We start from the raw sequence: 23,952 nt of genomic DNA, 5'->3' as shown, positions 1-23,952 counted from the left end.
CTAGCTGAGCCATCTTCTGTATATTCTGCAGGGCTAGGAGCCCCCTAGGCTGTGTGTGCAGCACTGGGTGCTTTACTAGTAGGCTATAGCCGCAGCCAGTTTGTATTTTATTTTATATTTTGAAATAGGGTGTCATGTAGCCCAGGCTGGCTTCAACTTGCTATGTAGTAAAGGAAAACCTTGAATTTCTGATCCTCCTGCCTCCACTTTCCAAATATTAGGATTACAGGTCCATGCCATCTCTCCTGGTTTATGTGGTGCAGGGGTCAGGATCCAGGTCTTCTAAAGGGTGTGCAACTTTACCACTCAGCCACATCATCTCAGCTCTCATCTGAACTGAAATGCTCCCCTAAGAGGAACTCTGCTGTCAGCTGCTAGGGCACTGATTCAGCTGAGTTTTCCTTCCTTCCTTCCTTCCTTCCTTCCTTCCTTCCTTCCTTCCTTCCTTTCTTTTTCTTTTTCTTTTTTCTTCTTTCCCTCCCTCCCTCCCTCTTTCCTTTCCTTCATTCCCTTCCCTTCCTCTCTTATTCATTCTTTCCTTCCTTCCCCCCCTCCCTCCCTCTCTCTCTTTCTTTCCTTCTTTCTTTTTTTGAGACAGGCCATCACTATGTAGACCTGGCTTCGAACTCACAGAAATCTTCCTGCCTCTGCCTCCCAGCTACTGGGGATTAAAAGGGCGCTCCACTACGCCTAGTTGGGTTTTTCTTTTTTTTTTTTTTTTTTTTTTTTTTTTTTTTTTTTTTTTTTGGTTTTTCGAGACAGGGTTTCTCTGTGGCTTTGGAGCCTGTCCTGGAACTAGCTCTTGTAGACCAGGCTGGTCTCGAACTCACAGAGATCCGCCTGCCTCTGCCTCCCGAGTGCTGGGATTAAAGGCGTGCGCCACCACCGCCCGGCTTGGGTTTTTCTTTTTAAAGACTTTTACAAACCACATGGTATCATTTCACCTACAACAATTAGCAAATTTTTCTCAATCTTTTTTTCACCGGAGATAAATTTCATCTCAGTTACTGTTTTTGTTTTCCATTTCAGTTTTATCTTTGGAGGCGGGGCTTCTAAAATAAAAGTACAAGACTGAGGTGACGTTCAGTAGAGTGCGGTTTAATAGACTGGACCCTCCCCGCCTCCCGACCCCCGCTCCCCCACCCACTTTCATTCTCAGCATGCCCCTAAAAAGAGCCCCCACCCTCACCAAAAGACACTCCTGTCAACATAGGGCATAAGACATGGGCTTGACCATAAGCCAGAGGCTGCTGCCTGGAGCTGCTCTAGAGGGCCGTGTCGGACGCGGGGTCCTGCTGCGCCCCCTGGCGGGAGTAGAACTCGTCCGTCATGCTCTGCGGGATGCGCTTCAGCATCTCTTTGGGGAAGATGCGCAGCAGTTTCCAGCCCAGGTCCAGCGACTCAAACACGGTGCGGTTCTCGTACGGACCTGAGGACCAAGCGTGAGCGTGAGCGTGAGCGTGAGCGTGAAGGCCTCGCGTCCAGAAGGGGAGGGCCAGGCCGTCCTGGTCCCGCCTCCCGCCGCGCCCCACCTTGGGTGATGAAGTTCTTCTCGAACTTCTGCAGAAACTCCAGGTAGAGCAGGTCTTCCGAAGTGAGTGCCTCCTCCCCCACCACCGCTTTCATGGCCTGCACGTCCTTCCCGATGGCGTAGCAGGCGTACTATGGAAGGTCAGCGTGGGCTCACCACCCTTGCAGGCTGAGCTCCCATTGCTGGGGATGAGCTTTGCCCATACGGGAACTTCTTGTTTAGGTGGGACTCACAACCCCAGCTTCTAAATCGAGGTTGCTGCATCCACCGCTCCTCTCCTTACCAGCTGGTTGGAGACATCTCCGTGGTCCTTTCTGGTCATGCCCTCGCCTATGGCCGACTTCATCAGCCGTGACAGGGAAGGTAGCACGTTGATGGGGGGATAGACCTGGGGAGCAGAAGAGAGGCGCTGGTGGCAGGACCCAGGCTCTCCCTTCGTTCACCTGCTCCTCCGTGCCCTTCTCAGAAGACTCCTATTCATCCTAGGGAAAGAGGGGGGCTACATTCCGCCTACTTTATTCCCCATAGATTCTAGGTCTTGGTTATCAGATGGAAGGGGGGGGGGGTTTTCTACATAGGTGAGTCCATGCAGGAAGGGAGCTGGAGCTAGGGGCAGCGAGATGAAATTAATTAATGGAACACCCACATTTCAAAACATTTGATTATTTTACAAGCAAGTTGAATTTTGCATACAAATGGATGGAAATAGAAAACACTATCCTGAGTGAGGTAAGCCAGACCCAAAAAGAGGTAGCTATTGGGAGGAACAGTACCTGCCGGTTGTGTAGCTGTCTGTCCACATAAATCTGTCCTTCTGTGATGAAGCCAGTCAAGTCTGGGATGGGGTGGGTGATATCTGTAAGCAAATACCCTGTCCTCAGTGTACGGAAGCTGGGCTCTCATCTGCCTGGGGACACGTGAGTTCTGTTCTCAGCATGGGAGTGATGGGGTGGCTGGTGGAAATGGACGGTGGGTTCTGGAGGGCAGGAGGTGCTGGAGCTACCGTCATTGGGCATGGTGAGAATGGGAATCTGCGTGATGGAGCCACCCCGGCCCTCCACACGGCCAGCTCGCTCGTAGATGGTGGCCAGGTCTGTGTACATATATCCAGGGAAGCCACGGCGACCTGGCACTTCCTCTCTGGCAGCTGAGACCTGCAATACCCACAACAGCACGAATGTCAGAAGGTGAAAGGCTGGACTCAGGAAGGGAGATTAGGAGGTTGGACTGAGGAGACAGAAGAGGTTAGTGCCCGCACAGACTGCGACTGAGCCCTGACACTCCCCCCCCCCAGAAGAGTGAATTTATTTTATCAGGGTGTCTGTGAGACCAAGGGAGAAACAGGGAGGGGTGGTTTGAATCTGACACCGGCAGCCAGCGTACCTCCCGCAAAGCCTCTGCATAGGAGCTCATGTCAGTCAGTATGACCAGCACGTGCTTCTCACACTGGTAAGCAAGGAACTCAGCTGTGGTCAGTGCCAGACGAGGGGTGATGATCCGTTCAATCCTGGATGCAAGCAGGACAGGGCTCAGGGAGCCTGGCGACGCAGGCCTGGGCCCCATGAAGCCCCAGAATGGAGTGTAAGGTCATCTGGGGGAATGGGGTCAGGGGAACAGGTGACACGAGCCCATCCCGGGACTCCTGGTCAAGACAATGGTTCTCAAGAGTGGACACGACCTGTCAACACTGATGCTCCCTTGTCCAGTATCCAAGGTGAGTCAAAAATGTCCTTTCCTGCTTGAAGCTCTCCTGGGCATGCTTCCTTTCACCAGCCACTTTCAGCTCCAGACTCTGGGCCTACAGCCCTTCCCTTAGCAATGCCCTCTCAGCCTCCAGAATTCTGTTGTTTAGTTTGGGGGTACCCTTAATATTGGTGATAGGTTATTAGATTTTTAATTTCATCCATGCAAACCCCAGATTTAAACTTCATCTTCAAAACTTTCAAAACAGGGCATTTTCTAAATAAATGCCACAAACAACGGTCTCCCGTGATGACCTTGAGAGGTGACACAGGGATGAGAGGTTTCCTGGCTGGGGCAGCTGCTGCAGCACAGGTGTGAGGAGCAGAGGGGCAGGTGGGGTCCTGGTCTGGCTCCCTAGCCTGCCCAGGCCTCACTTTCCCTATCTGTACAATCAAGGGCTATCCTCACAGCTCTGGCCTAGGACTGTAGTCCTGGAATGTCCTGAACCCCAGTGTCCCAGGTCTAGGAAAGCAGAAGGCCCCAGGGCAGTCTGATCATAGGAAGGACTCACGTAGGGTCATTGGCCAAGTTCAGGAAGAGGCAGACATTTCCCATGGTTCCATTCTGCTCGAAATCCGACTTGAAGAACCTGGCTGTCTCCATGTTTACCTAGACAGGTAGCCAGGGGAGCCATAGGCAGGCCTTGTGGCCGAGGGCGGGGCTTAGCCATGACCAACTTTTCTCAGCAAATCTTGAGAATTCACCAACTTAACAGTCATTAGGTGTGCAGGTAAATCGTCATTGAGGTGGCCATAGGGCCCAAGAAGGACTCATCAGGTCCCCTACAAACCTCAGCCCTTTTAACCTCCAGCTTCTTCCTGTCCCTCCCTTGGCCAGCTACTTCCATACCCAGCTCCTCAGCCTCCAATTGAACCCTCTGAGGGCCTTGGTATCCCCTTTCAGAAGACATCTGGTCTCTGTAGGTTCCCTGGGCTTCTACCCCAGGCCAAGTATGGCCCATCTTATAACTGCTGTGGCCTTGGGGTACCTCAAGGATCACTCTGCCCTGGTCAATGAGTCCATCCCTACCCACTTTAGTCCTGCTGTGGTCTCTATCTCCAGACTGGGCTAATCTTCAGTGTTCCCTGTCAGAATAGGCTGTGCTAGAGCCCAGGAAGACAAAGCTGTTTCTCACGGTTTCCAGGACGTGCCTCCAGCTCCACCTACCCCCATGGCTGCAAAGACAATGGCAAAGTTGTCCTCGTGGTAATCCAGCACTGCCTTGGATTTCTTCACCAGTCCTGCTTGGCGACAGATCTGAGCAGCAATCTGAGACAGGATGGACCAGGAGAGAGTCGGTCAGAGCCAGAGCCCTGGGACATCTGGCCTGCCGGGCATCACTTAAGAGAATGGACAGTTAGGAACTTTGGCGGGGGAGAATCCAAGCCCAGAAGAGCGGGAACTTCCCTGGGTCTGGTGGTCTTTCTCAGGGTTGGAGACAGTCTGGATTGAAGGCACCTGTCCCAAGGAGCAGGGTAGCGGACCCAGAGAGCAATAGTCTCCGTGTGGACTCGGGCAGTTTAACTTAGGATAGCTGGGCCTCTCAGAGCCTGCACCTCCCACAGCCTGCTGGAGCCATGTGTGGCTGTGAGAGCCTCTGTCCCAAGATGTGTCGGGGAGGGAGACTAGAGAGAAGGTTGACACAGTCAGGAATGGTGAGGAAGGGGTATCTTGAAGTCTTGTTGCACCAGTGGCTCTGAGAGAACCACATGGTTCTTGTCTGATTGGTGGCAGTCAGGCAAACACTAGTTTGAGGACAGCCTAAGACAGGCTGCAGCTCAGCTGAGCAGGACTTCTGCGCTGGAGTCCACTCGGGCTCTCTAAAGCCAGTGAGCGCTCCATTCACTGGGGACAGCATGCAGCCTTTTCCAGAGGCAATGTGTGACTGTGTGTGTTGGGGGGGGGTCTCTTATGCAACCCTGACCCTTAGCTGACAGGAAACAGCAGCCAGGGTGGATGCTACTCTTTGCTCAGCACAGAAGTTCTCTGGGGTAGCCTGGAAGCTTCTGCTTGTTCCTGATCCTTGCTTATGCCCCCCCTTACCTCATTGTGGGGGAGCCCCGCTGCGGAGAAGATGGGGATCTTCTGGCCACGGGCAATGCTGTTCATGACATCAATGGGGGAGATTCCTGTCTGGATCATCTCCTCAGGGTAGATTCGGTCATGGGGATTGATAGGCTGGCCTGGGAGGGTGATCATGGAGCCAGGTTCAGGCTCCAGCCCTCCCATGCACCACCAACCACCGTCTCTCTGCCAACCAGCTGTTCAACAGCCCCTTCTGCAACACGAAAAACCTGCATGCACAGCGCAGCATCACCCAGGCACCGTGGCTCTTGTGCATATGAGATGCAATTTAGCAATGGAATTTCCTTTCATTTGAATTGCTTCAAGTTTAAAAAGCCATGGCTCCATACTATCTTAGATAGCACTGCCCTAGCACCTTAGCTCCCTGCAACACCTAGGCACCAGAGTGATGATCAGAGGACCAGAGGGTGGCTCAAAGACTATGTCTGAACAGATGTATGCTTTGCCACTAGCCTGCTGTGTGGCCCTGGTCAAACGAGGGAGCTTCATAGGCCTCTATTACTACCTTGGGAAACAGATGGGTTAGGGAGTCAGGAAGGTTTCCTGAAGAGCAGCTGGGATCCTGGGACTGTAAGCGTCCCCCTCTCCAGCTCCCAGTACAGAGCACAGGGAACTGAAGGCCACAGGGGTGGCTGGCGGTGCTGTGCAATGACAGAATGGGGTGCTAGGGGCAGTTTGGGGTTCTGTGGTGGGTCTGGGCACAGAGGCCTTTGCTGTCTGCCTGTTCATTCGGCCAGCCGTGGGGCTAACGAGGATTGGCCTAGGTGTGTGCAGGACGTCCAAGGCTGGGTCCAGAGATGACGGCTTGGATGGGCAAGTGCGAGGGCTGTGTCCTCCAAGCCGTGCAGAGCCTCTGCTCTCTCACCATTGATGTCCAGAAAGTCCTCTGCCATGACGACAGGCCCTTTGTCAATGGGTTTGCCAGAACCATTGAAAATCCGACCTGGGAGGGAAAAGGGGTTCAGGAAGGTGTCAGGGCTCCCAGCCTCTGCACAGCTACCAGCTGCTCATTCTCCTCCAGAGTCCCATCATCCAGTCTCCTTAGCCCCCAGCTATCACACATGGCCAACTTCCATGACTGTCCCTGCAAAGGGCAGGGTGTCTTCCTTCCTCTGCTGGGAATTTTCACAGGCAAGGCAATTTGGAGTCACCCTGACCACTGGCCTGAGCCCAGGTTGATCAGCAATCAGGATCAGGCCAGGTAAGGGAGGGCTTGGTCAACCCTTTCAGCCTGGCCCCCAGTAGGTGGCTTCCAGCTGCACCTTGTAATGACTTAGCCTCACTCCTTCATTATTGAGTGTGTTCTGTATGTTGGGTCCTGCCCTAGGAATGGGAGCAGGAGAGAGACAATGTAACCTCTGGCTTCAGAGGGCACTTAGGAAACAGGTACAGGCAGTAAAGGGCTTGGTTAGAAAAGCCAGGAGGGAAAGAAGAGCACCCACCCTGCCATTCCTCTCTCACCCAGCATGTCCTCCGACACAGGAGTCCTCAGGATGTCCCCTGTGAATTCACAGGTGGTCTTCTGGGAATCGATCCCTGAAGTCCCTTCAAACACCTGTGAGTTATGGCTTGTTATTCTGAGAGGGTAGCAGAGAGAACAGGGCCTCCCACAGCAGGCCTTCAGCATGCATCTCTGAGCAGGGTAGCCATTCTCCCCTCCCAGGCTTGTAGAATAGGAGTTTGCTCTCCCCATTGCATGCTTACCTGAACAATGGCTTTGGTCCCAGCCACTTCAAGCACTTGGCCACTCCTCTGAGTCCCATCCGGGAGGGTAAAGTTGACAATCTCAGCGTACTGGGCAAACTGTTGGGAGAAGAGCCACCGGGGTGTAGCCCATGTCACTTCCCATTTCTTCTTCTGGTCTTAAGCTACTGTCTGTCTTCTTGTGCCCCGGAAGGGGCTTTGTTTGGGAGGGGGCACCCTGGAGAGAACTGGGACTTTAATCAGAAGCATGTGTTTGAGCCAAATATCCTTCCTTGGTGCACGTTTGTGGCAATGTCTAATTATTTGCGTGACTACCGAACCTTTAAGTCATTAACACATGAGCCTTAGTTTTCTCCTGTTTAAAACAAGGGTGCTAAGAATAAGCCCCACCCCACAAGGATGCAGTGACCAGGATGGGAACCCTCCAGGCAGGCTGTTAGTGCCAGGTGGGGTGGGATGGGGTGGAGTCCAATAGCACAAAGTGGCCATTGTGGCCACCCAGGTCTTCTGGGCACCAAGGAGGAGCACACTTGTCACCAGAAGGAAGACTCCCTGTTTTCCAGGTGTCACCATGAACTAGTAACAACCTATTCCTAGCTATGGAGCTGGGGTTGACATCTGTGTAATGGTTAGGAATTTTTTTTTAAATATTTATTTATTTATTATGTATACAATATTCTGTCTGTGTGTATGCCTGCAGGCCAGAAGAGGATACCAGACCCCATTACAGATGGTTGTGAGCCACCATGTGGTTGCTGGGAATTGAACTCAGGACCTTTGGAAGAGCAGGCAGTGCTCTTAACCTCTGAGCCATCTCTCCAGCCCCAATGGTTAGGAATTTAAGCAAAAATCAGATTAATAAGATGTATTAGGGACTCCTATGGCGAAAGGATTTGATGAAAGCATTTGAACAGGCATTTCTCTAAAGATGCAGAGATGGCCAATAAGCAGGTAGCAACATGTTTATGCCCATTCTTCTTGGTCAACAAGAAAATGAAAAGATACCACTGCACACCTGCTATGGTGGCTGGCAATAAAAAAAGCAGATACAAACACACACTACGAGGATATGGAGAAATTAGAACCGTAACACGCAGTTCCGCAAAAGGTTAGAATAGAGACCCTATTTTACCTAAGCAGTTTTATTCTTAGATATCTACCTGAGAAATAAACATATATATATGTGCGTGTGTGTGTGTGTTTATGTATATATATACATACATGTATATGTATATAATCTGTGCATGAATGCTCATGGGAGCATTCAGAATAGGAATTGGGGGGGGGAGAAAACAGGGCGAGAGGATCTGATGCTGTCTTCTGATCTCTGTGGCCATTGCATTCATGTGCACACACACACACAAATAAATATAAAATCTTTAAAAGAAAAGAGAACAAATATCTATTAGAAAAAGAACCTACAGCAAGCTCTACTAATCATATTCAGATAACAATAAAAGCAACATATATATAAATGAATGAAGACTTAGGCAAATACAACTCAAAGCCAAACCAATTATAATTTAATAAAAAGATTCATCTTTTAATTTTTTTGAGACAAGATCACTGACTAGCCTGGAACTTGGTATGTAGACCAGGCTGAACTTGAAGGCACAGAGATCCACTTGCCTGTCTTCTGAGTACTGGGATAAAAGACTTGTACCATTTTGGCTGATTCTGTAATTTCTTCAACTTTTTCACATTTATTTTTCCATATGCTTTTACTCAATTCAGACAGATCACAGGCTTCATTTTTTATAGGTAAAGATAAACTTATATATAAATAGCAGAATTAACATTATTGGATATTAAATTATGCTAATAACTATATAAAATCCTTTCACACATACTATTTTTATTTCTTTTAAACTTGAGTAAGAATCTGTAATTTTAAAGCTATTAAATTGTTTAAAGCATCAGCCACAGAGAATTGTGCCAGGAAGTTCTAACAAGTGAGAACAGATAATTTGAAATTTGCTTAAGCTCTTCAAAAGCCTGGGGGAAAAGGTATTGGGTTTAATTCATTTTATGAGGCAAGGGTGATCTTGACACCAAAATAAAACTCTTATGGGCAAATTGTAGGCTGCCTGCTCATGGACAGAGATCGCCCAATTGAACATTTGCTAAAAAAGACCAAATCACAAAGCCAAACCTAAGGGAAAAACAACCCAAACAAGCAAACCAGAAAGCAAATTTAAATGAAGATAAACACCCAGCACTGACTTCAGGAATACAAGATTACTCTATCAGGAAGCCTACCAGTGAAGTCCATTTTATTAATCAATTAAAAGGTTAAAAAATCAGTATTCCAGAAGTTGGAGGAGAAAATTAAAAAATTGTCTGTGGAAGTCTGAAGATGGCTCAGTGGTAAAAAGTGCACAATATCCTCTAACTCCAGCTGGCCCCTGATGGCACCTGAACACACACAGCAGACATGTACACATACAAACACACACACAAATGAACACACACGGCAGACATGTACACACACATACATACACACAAATGAACACACACGGCAGACATGTACACACACATACACACAAATGAACACACACAGCAGACATGCACATAAATACACACAAATGAACACACACAGCAGACATGTACACACACATACACACAAATGAACACACACAGCAGACATGCACACACACATACATACACACAAATGAACACACACAGCAGACATGTACACACACATACACACAAATGAACACACACAGCAGACATGTACACATACAAACACACACACAAATGAACACACACGGCAGACATGTACACACACATACATACACACAAATGAACACACACGGCAGACATGTACACACACATACACACAAATGAACACACACAGCAGACATGTACACATACAAACACACACACAAATGAACACACACGGCAGACGTACACACACATACATACACACAAATGAACACACACAGCAGACATGCACACACACATACATACACACAAATGAACACACACGGCAGACATGTACACACATACATACACACAAATAAACACACACGGCAGACATGTACACACACATACATACACACAAATGAACACACAAAGCAGACATGTACACACACATACATACACACAAATGAATATACACGGCAGACATACACACACATACACACAAATGAACACACACGGCAGACATGCACATACATACACACAAATGAACACACACGGCAGACATGCACATACATACATACATACATACATACATACATACATACAAATGAACACACACAGCAGACATGTACACACACATACATACATACAAATGAACACACAAAACAGACATGTACACACACATACATACACACAAATGAATATACACGGCAGACATACACACACATACACACAAATGAACACACACAGCAGACATGCACACACACATACATACACACAAATGAATATACACAGCAGACATACACACACATACACACAAATGAACACACACAGCAGACATGGACACATACATACACACAAATGAACACACACAGCAGACATGTACACACATACATACATACAAATGAACACACACGGCAGACATGTGCACACACATACAAACACACAAATGAAAATAAAAGCTGGACAGTGGTGGCACACGCCTTTGATTCCAGCACTAGAGAGGCAGAGGCAGGCGGATCTCTGTTGAGTTTGAGGCCAGCCTGGTCTACAAGAGTGAGTTCCAGAACAGCGGAAAGGAAAGGAAAGGAAAGGAAAGGAAAGGAAAGGAAAGGAAAGGAAAGGAAAGGAAAGGAAAGGAAAGGAAAAAGGAAAGGAAAAAGGAAAGGAAAAAGGAAAGGAAAAAGGAAAGGAAAAAGGAAAGGAAAAAGGAAAGGAAAAAGGAAAGGAAAAAGGAAAGGAAAAAGGAAAGGAAAAAGGAAAGGAAAAAGGAAAGGAAAAAGGAAAGGAAAAAGGAAAGGAAAAAGGAAAGGAAAAAGGAAAGGAAAGGAAAGGAAAGGAAAGGAAAGGAAAGGAAAGGAAAAAGGAAAGGAAAGGAAAGAAAAAAAGTAAGGAAAGGAAAGGAAAGGAAAGGAAAGGAAAGGAAAGGAAAGGAGGAAAGGAAAGGGTTAAAACTTTGTAACAGACAAAACCCAACAAAACCACTGTTTAAAAATAAGTACTACGGAGCCAGAGAGAATCAGCCAGCCCTTAAGCGAAGGCACAAGGTACCCCAGAGTTCAAGGTTATCCTTCAGACATAGTGATTGTGGCCAGCCTGGACTACAAGAGATCCTGTCTCATAATCCAATAAAAAAAAAAGGAGTAAAGACCTAAACAGAGAACTTTTAACAGAGGAATCTAAAATGGCAGTAATACACTTAAGGAAATGCTCAACATTCTTAGTTATCAGAGAAATGCAAATCAAAACAACTCTGAGATTCCTTCTTACACCTGTAAGAATGGCCAAGATCAAAAACACTGATGACAGCTTATGCTGGAGAGGTTGTGAGGTAAAGGGAACACTCCTGCATTGCTGGTGGGAGTGCAAGCTGGTACAACCCCTTTGGATGTCAGTGTGGTGATTTCTCAAAAAATTAGGAAACAACCTTCCTCAAGACCCAGTAATACCACTTTTGGGTATATATCCAAAGGATGCTCAATCATGCCACAAGGACATGTGCTCAACTGTGTTCATAGCAGCATTGTTTGTCATAGCCAGAAACTGGAAACAACCTAAATGCCCCTCGACTGAAGAATGGATGAAGAAAATGCGGCACATTTACACAATGGAATACGACACAACAAAAAAAAATCACGACATCTTGAAATTTGCAGGCAAATGGATGGAACTAGAAAACACCATATTGAGTGAGGTAACCCAGACCCAGAAAGACAAATATCATATGTACTCACTCATAAGTGGCTTTTAGACATAAAGCAAAGAAAACCAGCCTACAATTCACAATCCCAGAGAACCTAGACAACAATGAGGACCCTAAGAGAGACTTACATAGATCTAATCTACATGGGTAGTAGAAAAAGACAAGATCTCCTGAGCAAATTTGGAGCATGGGGACCATGAGAGAGGGTTGAAGGGGAGGGGAGAGGCAGGAAAGAGATTGGAGAAAAATGTATAGCTCAATAAAATTAATTAAAAAAAGAAAAAAGAGATCTTGTCTCAAAAAAACAAACAAACAAAATAGCCAGAAAAGAAGAGGAAAGAAAGAAGGGGTGCCGGGAGAGGGCTCGGTCACAGAAAGAAGGGGTGCCGGGAGAGGGCTCGGTCACAGATGAGCACACGCTCAGGCTCTCCAGGGATGTGGGATGGTGGTCCAATCACTGCACCTATCAGAGCATCACTCTTGTCCTGATCCAGTATCTGTGTGTTTGTTTACTTGTGGTGCTGAGGACAGAATCCATGTGCGCCCCCTAAGCACTCACTCTGCGCCTGAGACACCCCTTCTGGCAATATCTACCTTAAATGCAGCTGCCAGAGAGGAAGCCAGACATAGAGCAAGCAAGATGTGACTGCCTCACCGAAAAAGGTACCAAGCCACGTGGCTAACAGACAAGAATTATGGGCTAATATAAGTTATAAGAGTTAATAAGAAGCCTGAGCTAACAGGCCAATCAGTCTATAATTAAAAAAATGCAGCCACCTTTTGAGCATACAATTCTATCTTTGTTGCTCTCATCAATGAATCAATATAAAAGAAGGTGTATTCGTGAGCTTTTTCTAACAGTGGAACCCATAACCAGAATGGGATTGTGGAATAAATCCATATTAGTCTTTTTTTCCTCTTTGCTGTGATAAAAGGAACTTAAAGAAGGCTTTGTTTTGGCTCTTGGTCTGAGAGGATGCAGTCTACCACGTAGGAAAAGGCTTGGGCAGAACGTGAGGTCACAAGGAGGGATGAACCCTGGTGCTCAGCTTTCATTTCCCATTTCCCGTTTTTTGTTTGTTTGTTTGTTTTTGTTTGGTTTGGTTTGTTTTTTGAGACAGGGTTTTTCTGTGGCTTTGGAGACTGTCCTGAAACTAAACTAGCTCTTGTAGACCAGGCTGGCCTCGAACTCACAGAGATCATCCTGCCTCTGCCTTCCGAGTGCTGGGATGAAAGGTGTGCACTGCCACCGCCAGACTCCTTTCCCTTTTTATTCAGCCTGGGATCCCCTTATGGGATGGTGCCATTCACATTTTGGGCAAGTCTTCGGTTCTCAATTACACCTCCCTGGAAATGCCCTCATGGACACACTCAGTGGTCGGTCTCCTATATGATTCTAAATCCTGTGCAGTTGGCACTGAAGATTAAGCACCACAAATATCAGTAAACTCAGAAACACAACCTGCTAGGTAACCATTCAGCAGGATTACATGCATCTCTCCGCACATGCGCTGTTCACCTGACTATGAGCATAGCCTGCAGGTCTCACACAGCTGTCCCACGGGACTGGAGACAAAGGGACAGATGGTTAACTGTCTTTGTTTCTCGGGATACAAGAGCATGTATTATTTTTGTTATTAAAATGTAATAACATTTGGTTACATGTTATAGTGCCACAAGTTATCATTGTCTGCGGCTGTCATTTTGTCCCCTGATGGCCACACACTACTGACCTTATGGGTCAGGGGAAAGTGGCGGATGGACTAGTGACTAGGGCGGGCTACTCGCCCAGGGCTTCCCTGCTCAGATTTGCAGCGATGACTGCCACTGATGGCGGTGTTTTTTTGTCCTGGTGCAAAGATGACACGAAGGTGTCCCCTTATCGGAGCGCTTTCTTGCCCTTGCCGGGTGGATGGTTCTAGGAGAGGCCCTCCTCAACCCGAATCCGAAGAGATACGAGGTGCGGAAGTCCAGTTGTTTGGCCTCTCTACCACAAGAGAGCGCGCAAGAGCAGCGAGACAGAAGGACACCCGGGTAATGAGTTCTACAGCGAAGTCCCGCTCCTTCCTCCTCCGCTCTTCTCCCTGTGAGCCTGAGTCTCTGAAACTACCGATGCCCTCAGTGTTTGTCCTTTCGCTGGAGAGTAAGGGCTGGCAGCATGAAGAAGAAAATTCAGGCCACCGAATGTTAACTCGGGTCTAAAAGAAACAAGGCAATAAGCCCGCTAAACAAAATCAGGCAGGGAAAGAAGTGTTGCTCAGATAGGATGCTTGCCTGGCGTGCATTAGACCCTGGGTTTGATCTCTAGTGAGTGGGGGGGGGGGGGGGGGGTAGAAAAAGGAAGAGTGGGAGACTGGCCAGTCTGGGTGGAACAGAATTTTCAGGGTCAGCACTCACCCCAGCCTGGAGCACCCAGCCACAGGCCTTGAATAGTGGTATAGCCTCCCACAGACAAACTTTGCAGGAGACTTGAGGGGTGACAGAGTTAGAAAGAATAAAACAAGACCCCTGGGTGGGAAGCTTAAAAGAAACCCTGGATATGGCCTAGGGGCTAGGAAGGAGATTGAAGAATCTTACCTTGACCTGGTCCAGCACCACGAGCGGCCCATTGACGCTGCACACTGTCCTATAGGCTGGGGGAGGGGAGGAGTGAGTGAGGTTCTCATCTCTAAGTGCCACTATGTTCTAACATAAGAAAAATGTATGTGCGTTCACTGAAACACACAGACACAGTCACTGAGACACGTGTGCGCGCACACACACACACACACACACACAGAGAGAGAGAGAGAGAGAGAGAGAGAGAGAGAGAGAGAGAGAGAGAGAGAGGAGCCTCCTGTCCCTTGCCCTCTGTGCACCCCACCTCCTCCTCCTCAGGCTGGGCCATCAGGGTCATTAGCTGTGACAGCGCCAGCCACCATTGCTGTAAGGGTCAAGCTCCTGCCACAGACCCCCCACTGTCTCAACACCTGCAGGATGCTGGAGGAGGGCTTAAGGGCAGAGGCCTCCTCGGAGTCTTGCCCAGGCCCCCTGAGCTCTCCACCCCCTGTGCCCCCCTCTGGCCTCAACCCCCACCTCACCTACTCCCTCTTCCCATCTCCACTTGAATTTTCCAAAAGCGTCTGGGCACAGCTGTGGCCTCTTGGGCCCTTCCCAGACCCCACTGCCCTCCCTCCACCCTGCACTGATGAGCCCTGTGAGGTGAGGGTGCTATAGCCTTCTGCTTCCTCCACCAAGCCTGGCCACCGGGTCCCATCACTGGGCAGTCTGTTGTGGAGATACCAGAAAACCAGGAAGAATCAATCCCTCTCTCTCTCTCTCTCTCTCTCTCTCTCTCTCTCTCTCTCTCTCTCTCTCTCTCTCAGAAGAGAGCTGAGCTCACAGGGTGAGATCCAAGGACTATCAGCTAGGAAGCCTACCTTTGGCCCTGCTGGGGTTAGCTCAGGGACTCTGAGGAGGGTGTGGTTCCTTGACCGGGGCAGAGGAGGAGTACCATAGCTAGTCTCTCCCAGGGATTCTATGGGGCACCAGTGATACAGTGGAGACAGTAATTTGGCCAGACCAGACGAGTGGGGTGCTGGGAAGAAATTGGGTCACTCACAAGCCACAGGGGAGGTGGGCACAGTGGGCCTGGGACTGAGAAAAGCCTGGCTCAGAGTCACCGGCATGCCTGTGGTACATCTTGGGAAGGGCCTGCCCTGAGCCCCACATCAGCCCACACCGCCCCACAGCAGGCCTGCCCTGAGCCCACATCAGCCCACACCGCCCCACAGCAGGCCTGCCCTGAGCCCCACAACAGCCCACACTGTCCCACAGCAGGCCTGCCCTGAGCCCACATCAGCCCACACCGTACCACAGCAGGCCTGCCCTGAGCCCACATCAGCCCACACCGCCCCACAGCAGGCCTGCCCTGAGCCCACATCAGCCCACACCGCCCCACAGCAGGCCTGCCCTGAGCCCCACAACAGCCCACACTGTCCCACAGCAGGCCTGCCCTGAGCCCACATCAGCCCACACCGTACCACAGCAGGCCTGCCCTGAGCCCACATCAGCCCACACCGTCCCACAGCAGGCCTGCCCTGAGCCCACAGCAGCCCACACCGCCCCACAGCAGGCCTGCCCTGAGCCCACAGCAGCCCACACCGCCCCACAGCAGGCCTGCCCTGAGCCCACAGCAGCCCACACCGTCCCACAGCAGGCCTGCCCTGAGCCCCACAGCAGGCCTGCCCTGAGCCCCACAGCAGCCCACACCGCCCCACAGCAGGCCTGCCCTGAGCCCCACAGCAGCCCACACCGTCCCACAGCAGGCCTGCCCTGAGCCCACATCAGCCCACACCGCCCCACAGCAGGCCTGCCCTGAGCCCACATCAGCCCACACCGTCCCACAGCAGGCCTGCCCTGAGCCCACATCAGCCCACACCGCCCCACAGCAGGCCTGGACCCAAAGGGAGCCAGTGTCCCTGTTCACGCCTTGCCAGTCATTTAAGCTGTTTCCCAGCACATGCACAGAAAGATCGAACGTACAAGGCCGTTTTGCTGGAATCGGCAAGGACCCTCCTAGTGTAAGGACTCAAGTCCTAGTGTAAAACTCCAGGCTGCGCCCAGAATTGCCGCAGTAGGCTGTACCATTGCCTGCCAGAGCGACATACTGCCCCTCTATCATCTTTCTTCCCTCCGCCCCTGAAGGAGATCCACCTTTATCCCAGGCAGGATCCAGGAGAAGCCCCTCCTGGGGTGAAGGGCTAGCTCAGCACCCTGCATTTGTCTCTCAGGCCACCCTACCACCCGTGTGCAATGGCTCCGCCTCAGTCTCCCCCCACTCCTAACCCCCCAAGACGACTTCTACATCATGAGGCACATTCCCTTGGACACTCCTGTCCTCCCCCTCTTCCTCTGCATCCTGAATCCTTGTAAGAAATCCACAGTGTCCCCCATTGAAGGGCTTCTTACAGAACAGCCCAGGCTCTGTTCTTCCCCCACTCCGTCCCCCCTCCCCCAGGAGTCTTTCCTTTTCCCTTCCTTTCCTTAAATTCTAGTGTTGAATGCCATCCAGCTGCCCCTAGACAAGGCAAACAAATGACAGCCCAAGTGTAGAGCCTAATGTCCAGAAGAAGGGACAGAATGAGCATGGCATTACTGAAACTCTGAGAGACGAAGGGCAGGATGGATGGACCACATGGGGGGCAAGATGGTCAGGTGAGGTAGGTAGGCAGAAGAGATGAAAGGTGGAGTGGCCCCGGGGACCAGAGTAGATGCCTAGGGAAGAAGCATTTTCAAGTCAGGGGAACCCTCAGGTTAAGGGGAGCCTTCCAGCCAGCCCCAGGGAGTTGAGGAAAGTTCCCACTGCAGAGCTGAAAGAACCCCTGGCTGCTAAATGCTCAGTGCCTTGGGGGACAGAGAAGAGGGAGGTGACTCAGGACTCCTCTGGGTTGGCTTCCAGTGTAGGGAGAGCTGTCAGGGATGGATGGTCTCTGCCTCACTCTGCACACAGGAAAACACTGAGTGGTTCTTTCAGTTCATTATTTCCAAATGTCCTACATCAGAATCAACAGATATCCCCTTATCCCCAAACCAAACGGGAGTCCTGATGACCAGCGCAAGGGCCACACCCCCAGCTCCTGCCTGCTGAGGACCACAGAGGAAAAGGTGAGAATGTATGCAGTATTGAGGGCAGGGGTTGGTGGTGGGTGGGCACGACAGACACTCTGAGGATGGTATAGAGTGGAGCTGGTGAGACCAGCAGAGGCAGAGCCAGGACCAGCACCTGGAAACTTTTGGAAGTCTGGGAAGAACTGGCATTTTGCTAGATCCATAGAGCTGGGGAGAAATCAGCAGTGAGTCTGGGTCAAGGGTCTACAGGGTGGGGTCAGAGTAAGTGGCTTGTCTCAGGAGAGATGAGAGCCACAAAGCCCAAAGGGATCACTCTTGGTTTCACAACCTTGGGAGATAGCACATTCTGTTTTCTTCTTTGACAGCTTTTTGTCCTGTGAAATCTGTTAGGCCTGAGGTCCAGCAATTCCACCTGGAGATGGAGGGTAGGGAATTATAGCCTGAGCCCCCTGCCTGAGTGAAGGAAGAAGGGGTGGAGGGTGCGATGCTGGGGGTACCCTGCCTGAGTGAAGGAGGAAGGGATGGAGGGTGCGATGCTGGGGGTACCCTGCCTGATGTGAAGGAAGAAGGGGTGGAGGGTGCAATGCTGGGGGTACCCTGCCTGAGTGAAGGAGGAAGGGATGGAGATGGAGGGTGCGATGCTGGGGGTACCCTGCCTGAGTGAAGGAGGAAGGGATGGAGGGTGCGATGCTGGGGGTACCCTGACTGATGTGAAGGAGGAAGGGGTGGAGGGTGCGATGTTGGGGGTACCCTGCCTGATGTGAAGGGGACTGGACAATGCTGGGTGGCCTACCCCACCCTCTGGGAGTCAGGCTGGAAGATCTTAGCTTCCCTCAGGCCAGACCACATGGCGACTACCATGAGGTCTGAGTCTGTACTCAGCACCACTGCCTTCTTTCCAGACTGCAGGATCCACCCCTAGCTGGAGGCGGGAGTGGCAGAGCAGCTGGAGGAAGGCACAGCTCTCCTCTCTGCATTGTGGGTCTCACTGTAGAAAACACAGACTGCAAGGCCTTCAGGCCTTGCCCCTGCCTGCCTCCTGCAGTGCTTCTCCCCTGGAAACCCCCAGGACCACAGACTGGCACCCCAAGAGAGTGTAGACCCCAACACAAGACTAGATCTTTTCTCAGAATCATCTGGTTTTACTGGATTTGTGTGTGTGTGTGTGTGTGTGTGTGTGTGTGTGTGTGTGTGTGACAAGGTTTCAATCTACAGTCTAGGCTTCCTTGGGACTTTCACACTTATATATCAAGCTGACTTCAAACTCATGACAGTCCTCCTGCATCATCCTTCTAAGTGTTGGGATCATAGGTGTGCCAGCACACCCATCTTTGAATTGTCCAGTTAGGACTCGGGCAAAGGGAAACTGAGGAACAAAGACAGCCCTGACTGGTGGGCACCCTGACTGTGCCCTTACATGGAGAGCTTCAGCTGGTGCTGGGGCACTCAGGGATTAAGTCGCTGCCCACCCAGGGATGTACCACTTGACCCTGAAGAAAGACACAGGGTGATGAGCTGCCAGGAGCCCTCGCTCTGCTGACCTCAGGGCATTCCCTGAATGGGCTTTCCCCAGACTTCAGCGGACCTCTCCCCTGGCCCACCCCCTCCCATTGTCTCTGACACTGAAGTTGTCTTGGGAGTTGCGGTGTGGAAGAGAGCTCCCTACCCCCACCTCCACACAGCCTTCCCTCAAAGGCTCAGCAGGGCTCCTACGAGGTCCTAAGGTCCTAATTAGTGCTGGACCCGCCACACCTGCAGTGTCCTGTCCCCTCCCTCAGCAGGCTGGAGGCCAGGGTAGGGGCAAGCCTAGGGCAGAGGGTCTTGCTCCTGCACCCCCATCCCAGCTGGGGGATCTAGGGGAGGGGGTCACCACTGGAAGATGGTGGTCTTGGAATCAGAACCGACTAGTTTGGACTCCACTGAGACTTCCTCCCCTTTGGCTCTCAAACCCTGGATGAATGACATGACCTGACTCCATCCCTCCAACCAGGCTGTCACATGTCCTTTGGCACCTTTGCACAAGCTGTCCCCACCCCCACATGGAATGCTCCCCAGTGATCCCACGTTGCTGCACTACCTCTACAATAGGCCAAGGCCCTTGGGGGAGGGCAGGTTGCTCTGCTGAAGGAGGACCCTGCTTCAAGGTCATTATTGCCAGCACTCATGTCCAGTCCCAATGCTTGGGGTTTCATAGTAGAGGGGCCTAACTGGAGGAGGAGGGCAGAGAGGGGGCAGTACAGGGGAGGGGCCTCTGTACTCTTTCTGTTTCTACACTTGGCCTGGTCTCCCAGGAAGAACTCTGTCCAGGTACCCAAGAGGAATATGAGGAACTAGACTGAGCCAGACTAGGAGGGTATCCTGGAGGGCTAGCCAGCCCCTAGGCCAGCCCTACCCTGAGGGAGGACTCTCAGCTTGTGACAAGGTGAGGGTACCTTGGCAGAACCCAGAGGGCACACTGTCACTGTGGATGTGATCATAATGTCTTGGGTGGGGGGTGGGTGTCAGGACCTGCAGGGTGTTGACAATAAATAAGTCTCCGGCAGGAGGAAACTGGTGAGAGCCGCTCTATCTTAAGCCTTCCCACCTGAAGAAAAAAGGGGGTGAGGGGAGGTTGCACAAAGGTTGAGCCAGGAGATCCTTGTAGATCCCTGCAAGGCCACATTCCAGAAGGAAAGCTGAGCCTGGAGGTCCAGGCTCCTGCCCCACCCAACCTGGCAGCTCTCCTTTGCCCACAGGGGGTTGGGCCTGCAGGAGCAGGGTATCACATGGCCCAAACTCTGGGCATAATGGGGCTCCTCTCTCCACTGATTTCTGGGTCCTGGTGACCCAAGCTTTTGTCTGGGGAAATGTCTCTAGACTATGTCCATGAGGCAGGGACTTCAGGGCTCCTTGAGAGACCTGGCCTGCCCCTTTCACCTTTCTCAGTAGCTGTGGCACACTGTGTCTGTCTCAGCCTCAGCTGGTCCCAGATCCAGGGCTCTGTCCCCCGAAGGCTGAACGGACTCTGCTCGCTCTGAGCTCAGCTGTCCAATGCCCTGTATATAGCCACACCTTCTCTGTGGGCCTGGGGAGCTTTGGAGTCAGCATGAAGAATGGGTGGCTGTGTCTAGCTCCTTCCTGCCACCCAGCACACCCTGTTAGGAGGAGCCTCAGGCTCTGCTCAGCTGGGGCCACTCAGGCTGGTTTACTCCAGCGAGCTGGGCTGCCTGAGACTTTACCAGAGAGAGTGACCTTGGACAAGAACATGGTGGGAGGTGGCTTTGGCCCTGTGGTCCTTGCTAGGTTTTCTGTCCCTGGCATTGACTTGGGCCATCCTTACAGATCAGGCACAGAGCTGCCTGCTCACAAAATGAGGAAGGCACACATGTATGAACAAGTACATGCTCTTACCCCAACAGTATCCACACATTGCCACAGTTACATGGGTTCTCACATATCATGTAAGCATAAGTCCACATATGTTCTCTCTCCCATTGAACACACATGTACATTATATCCAAACATGCGTGTGCACACACATGCGGGCACACACACACACCTCCACCTTGTGTGCAAAAGCATACACACACACACATGCACACACACACATACACACACACACACACACACACATACACACACACATACACACACACATACACACACACGTGCACACACACACACATACACACACACACATACACACACACACGTGCACACACACACACACACACACACACACACACACACACACACACACACACTATTGTACATTTTACCCTCCTCTTTCCTGGCCCGTGGAAAATGCTGTGCTAGTAATGCTTCTATATACAGATTCTCTCCCCTAGGAGATGATGCAGGCACAACTCACTGGCTACTGAATTCCTCAAGTCAGCGCCCCTGACTATACTGTTACACACATCACTGCAGATCCATTTGCCCACTCATACATGCCCACATGTGTTCTCATTCCCTCCCTCCCTCCCTCCCTTCTTTCCTCCCTCCCTCCCTCCTTTCCTCCCTCTCTGCTTTCTCTGTCTCCCTCAAGCTCTCTTTGGACCCTGGGTTTTAGATGGGGTCCTGATGATAGCAGTTGCTACTTGGCCCTCTCCTCAGCCTGAATGGGAGCCTCCATCCCTCCACCTGCAGAGGTGGCCCATGCACAGGGGCTGCCACTGCACCGCTGGACCCAGAGTCCCCTGACCTCTCTAGGTCTCGGTCCTCCTTCTCAGAGGTGAAAGCATGGTCCCAGCAGCTGGCTCCCCTCGCCAGCTGGACATGCATACTCACTGACACGGGGGTGGGTGATGTAGTTTCGGGTCACAGCCTGTGTATGCTCTCGAGCTGTGACTGGGTCACAGCTATTGCTGGTGAGTTCCCCAGGCCTGATGTCTACTTTCGTGGCCATGGCGTGTGGAGAGCTGGGAGTGACTGCCCGAGAAGGCTGGTGGCAACTCTAAGACTTCAGTTCCAGCTGGAGCTGGAGCAGGCTGCTCAGCCGGTGCCAGCGGCCACCCCTCCCCTTCCTTCTGTCCCTGCCCTCCACCCCACACCCCTCCTCTGCCAGGTTGACTGTAAACAGGAAAGTTGGCATGCACCAACTCTGAAGGTTTCTTATGCACAGGCTGAGCAGATCCTGTAGTGGCTGCCCCCTGGGTACCAAAAGCAATGAAGGACAGAGCAAGGGGCAAGCATTCTTTCTACCTTCTGTACCCAGATGTCCCTTGGCACATCTCCCACAGTGAGTGTGGCTTCAGCTTAACTTCTTTCAACAAAGTCCTTGTCCCTCACCATTTGACTCCTTGGTCTCCTCATGCACTAGTCTTGGCAGATTGTCTTCTCACTGTCCCCATAACCTGCACCCTTTGTCCTGAGCCATACTGGGATCCCCTCTCTCTCCAACTCCATCACCTTCATCGCCTTTAAAGTTCATCTCCTGGTCAGTTCCAGGCCACCTCCTGCAGGAAGCCACCATATTCCCTAGATCAGTCTAAGCTGTCGGCCATGCTCGCTACCCCCTCCAGCACTGGTCCATGTTAGTTTAGGCCTCTCTCCTCTCTCACACACCATTCTACCGTTCTGACAAAGAACTCTTCTGGTGGGAGCTGGGTGCGGCTCCAGAGGAGCAGGTCCTGGTTGATGCTTCGCTTTCGTCTGTGGTCCCAGTGTTAGTTTGCTCTGTGACATACGCTAGATATGAAAAGGCTGCCATTGCGGGTAGCTGTGATGGTTAACTTTGGCTTCCAGCTCGACAGGACTTGGAATCATCTAGGAGATACGCAGAGTCCTCCCAACTCCTGCCGCCACCATGCCTTTCCCACCACAGTGTAATCTCAAATCGTGAACCAAAACAAACTCATCCTTTGGCAGGGACTTTGTCATAATCATGAAAAAGTAACGCATATAGAAAATTGGCACCAGGAGTGGAGTTGTTACTACAACCTGGCCATGTGGGTCGTCGGCCTTTGAGACTGGCTTGTGAGAGGAATGGGAAGAGGTTTTCAGCTGCAGCCTGGAGAAGCCCTAGCATGGTGTAAGAAGAAGGAAACTGACCATTCTGGTGGAAGCCTAGGATGCTGAGAGGTATGGACAGTCGAAGCCCAGAGCGTGAAGTTTCAGAGGAGAACAAGGGCTTAATGACAAAATGGGCTAGGAGTGATTCATATGTTCTAGAAAAGAAGCTCAATTTATTCTGCCTGCATCCTGAGAATTTGGGTGAGACTGAATTTACAGGTACTGGCCTGATCTGTTCAGCAGAGGGACCCTCACAGCAGGTGTGGTGGTTTGAATGAGATTGCTGTAACCTTACCTGTTTGAATACTAGGTCTTTACTTGGTAGAACTGTTTGGGGGTTAGGAGGTGTGGCCTGGTAGTAGCTGTGTCACTGGGGCTGGCCTTTGAGGTTTCTAAAGACTCCCACCATTCCCAGGGCTTGCCCTCTGCTTCTTCCTGTTTGTGGGTCTGTGTGTGGGCTTTCAGCTGCTGCTGCAGCACCCGCCATGACAGTCACGACTCTAACTTTGCAACTGTGAGCCCCAAATAAGCTTCTCTATAAATTCCTTAGTTGTGGTGTCTTATCACAGCAACAGAGAAGTAATGAGAACCTCAGGACAGCGTTCAGGCTGTGGCATAGTTCCTGCTCCCCGATCTTAGGCAGTGTGAGAGAGCAGCGTGCGTGCCAGGCAAAGACACGGAAAGTGTACAGTCCGCCAAAGAGAAGGCGTTTAGCATGACAGTCAGAGCCAGGATGGAAGCCCTGGGCTGTTGGAGAGGTCAGGGCCATTACAGAGAACATGGGACACTAAGAAACGGCTGACCAGGCTGAAGACAAGAGAGGATGAGAACGAAGCACGAGCGCTCATCCCAGCTTCCTGACTGAGGGTGCAGTGTGACCAGCTGCCCCACTTCTGTGGCTCTGCCTTCCCGCCAAGATGGACCGCTCCTCCAGCCATGC

General features: G+C 51.1%; 1 protein-coding gene across 1 annotated transcript; it reads right to left on the bottom strand.

The window, feature by feature from the left end:
- Window positions 1–1,265: 1,265 nt before the first annotated feature.
- On the bottom strand, window positions 1,266–21,906 carry Atp6v1b1 (ATPase H+ transporting V1 subunit B1). The gene is made up of 14 exons (XM_075982027.1): window positions 21,789–21,906; window positions 14,487–14,542; window positions 7,064–7,162; window positions 6,821–6,914; window positions 6,225–6,302; window positions 5,318–5,457; window positions 4,442–4,543; window positions 3,786–3,883; window positions 2,915–3,038; window positions 2,535–2,685; window positions 2,305–2,387; window positions 1,815–1,919; window positions 1,533–1,662; window positions 1,266–1,429 (listed from the first exon to the last, which is right to left on the bottom strand). Exons 1-14 carry the CDS (start codon window positions 21,904–21,906, stop codon window positions 1,266–1,268), a joined length of 1,542 nt encoding a protein of 513 aa, XP_075838142.1.
- Window positions 21,907–23,952: the final 2,046 nt, after the last annotated feature.

Source organism: Microtus pennsylvanicus, chromosome 8, assembly GCF_037038515.1.
Source record: "Microtus pennsylvanicus isolate mMicPen1 chromosome 8, mMicPen1.hap1, whole genome shotgun sequence".
Classification (NCBI taxonomy): domain Eukaryota; kingdom Metazoa; phylum Chordata; class Mammalia; order Rodentia; family Cricetidae; genus Microtus; species Microtus pennsylvanicus.
This window is presented reverse-complemented; position numbering and strand designations above follow the sequence as displayed.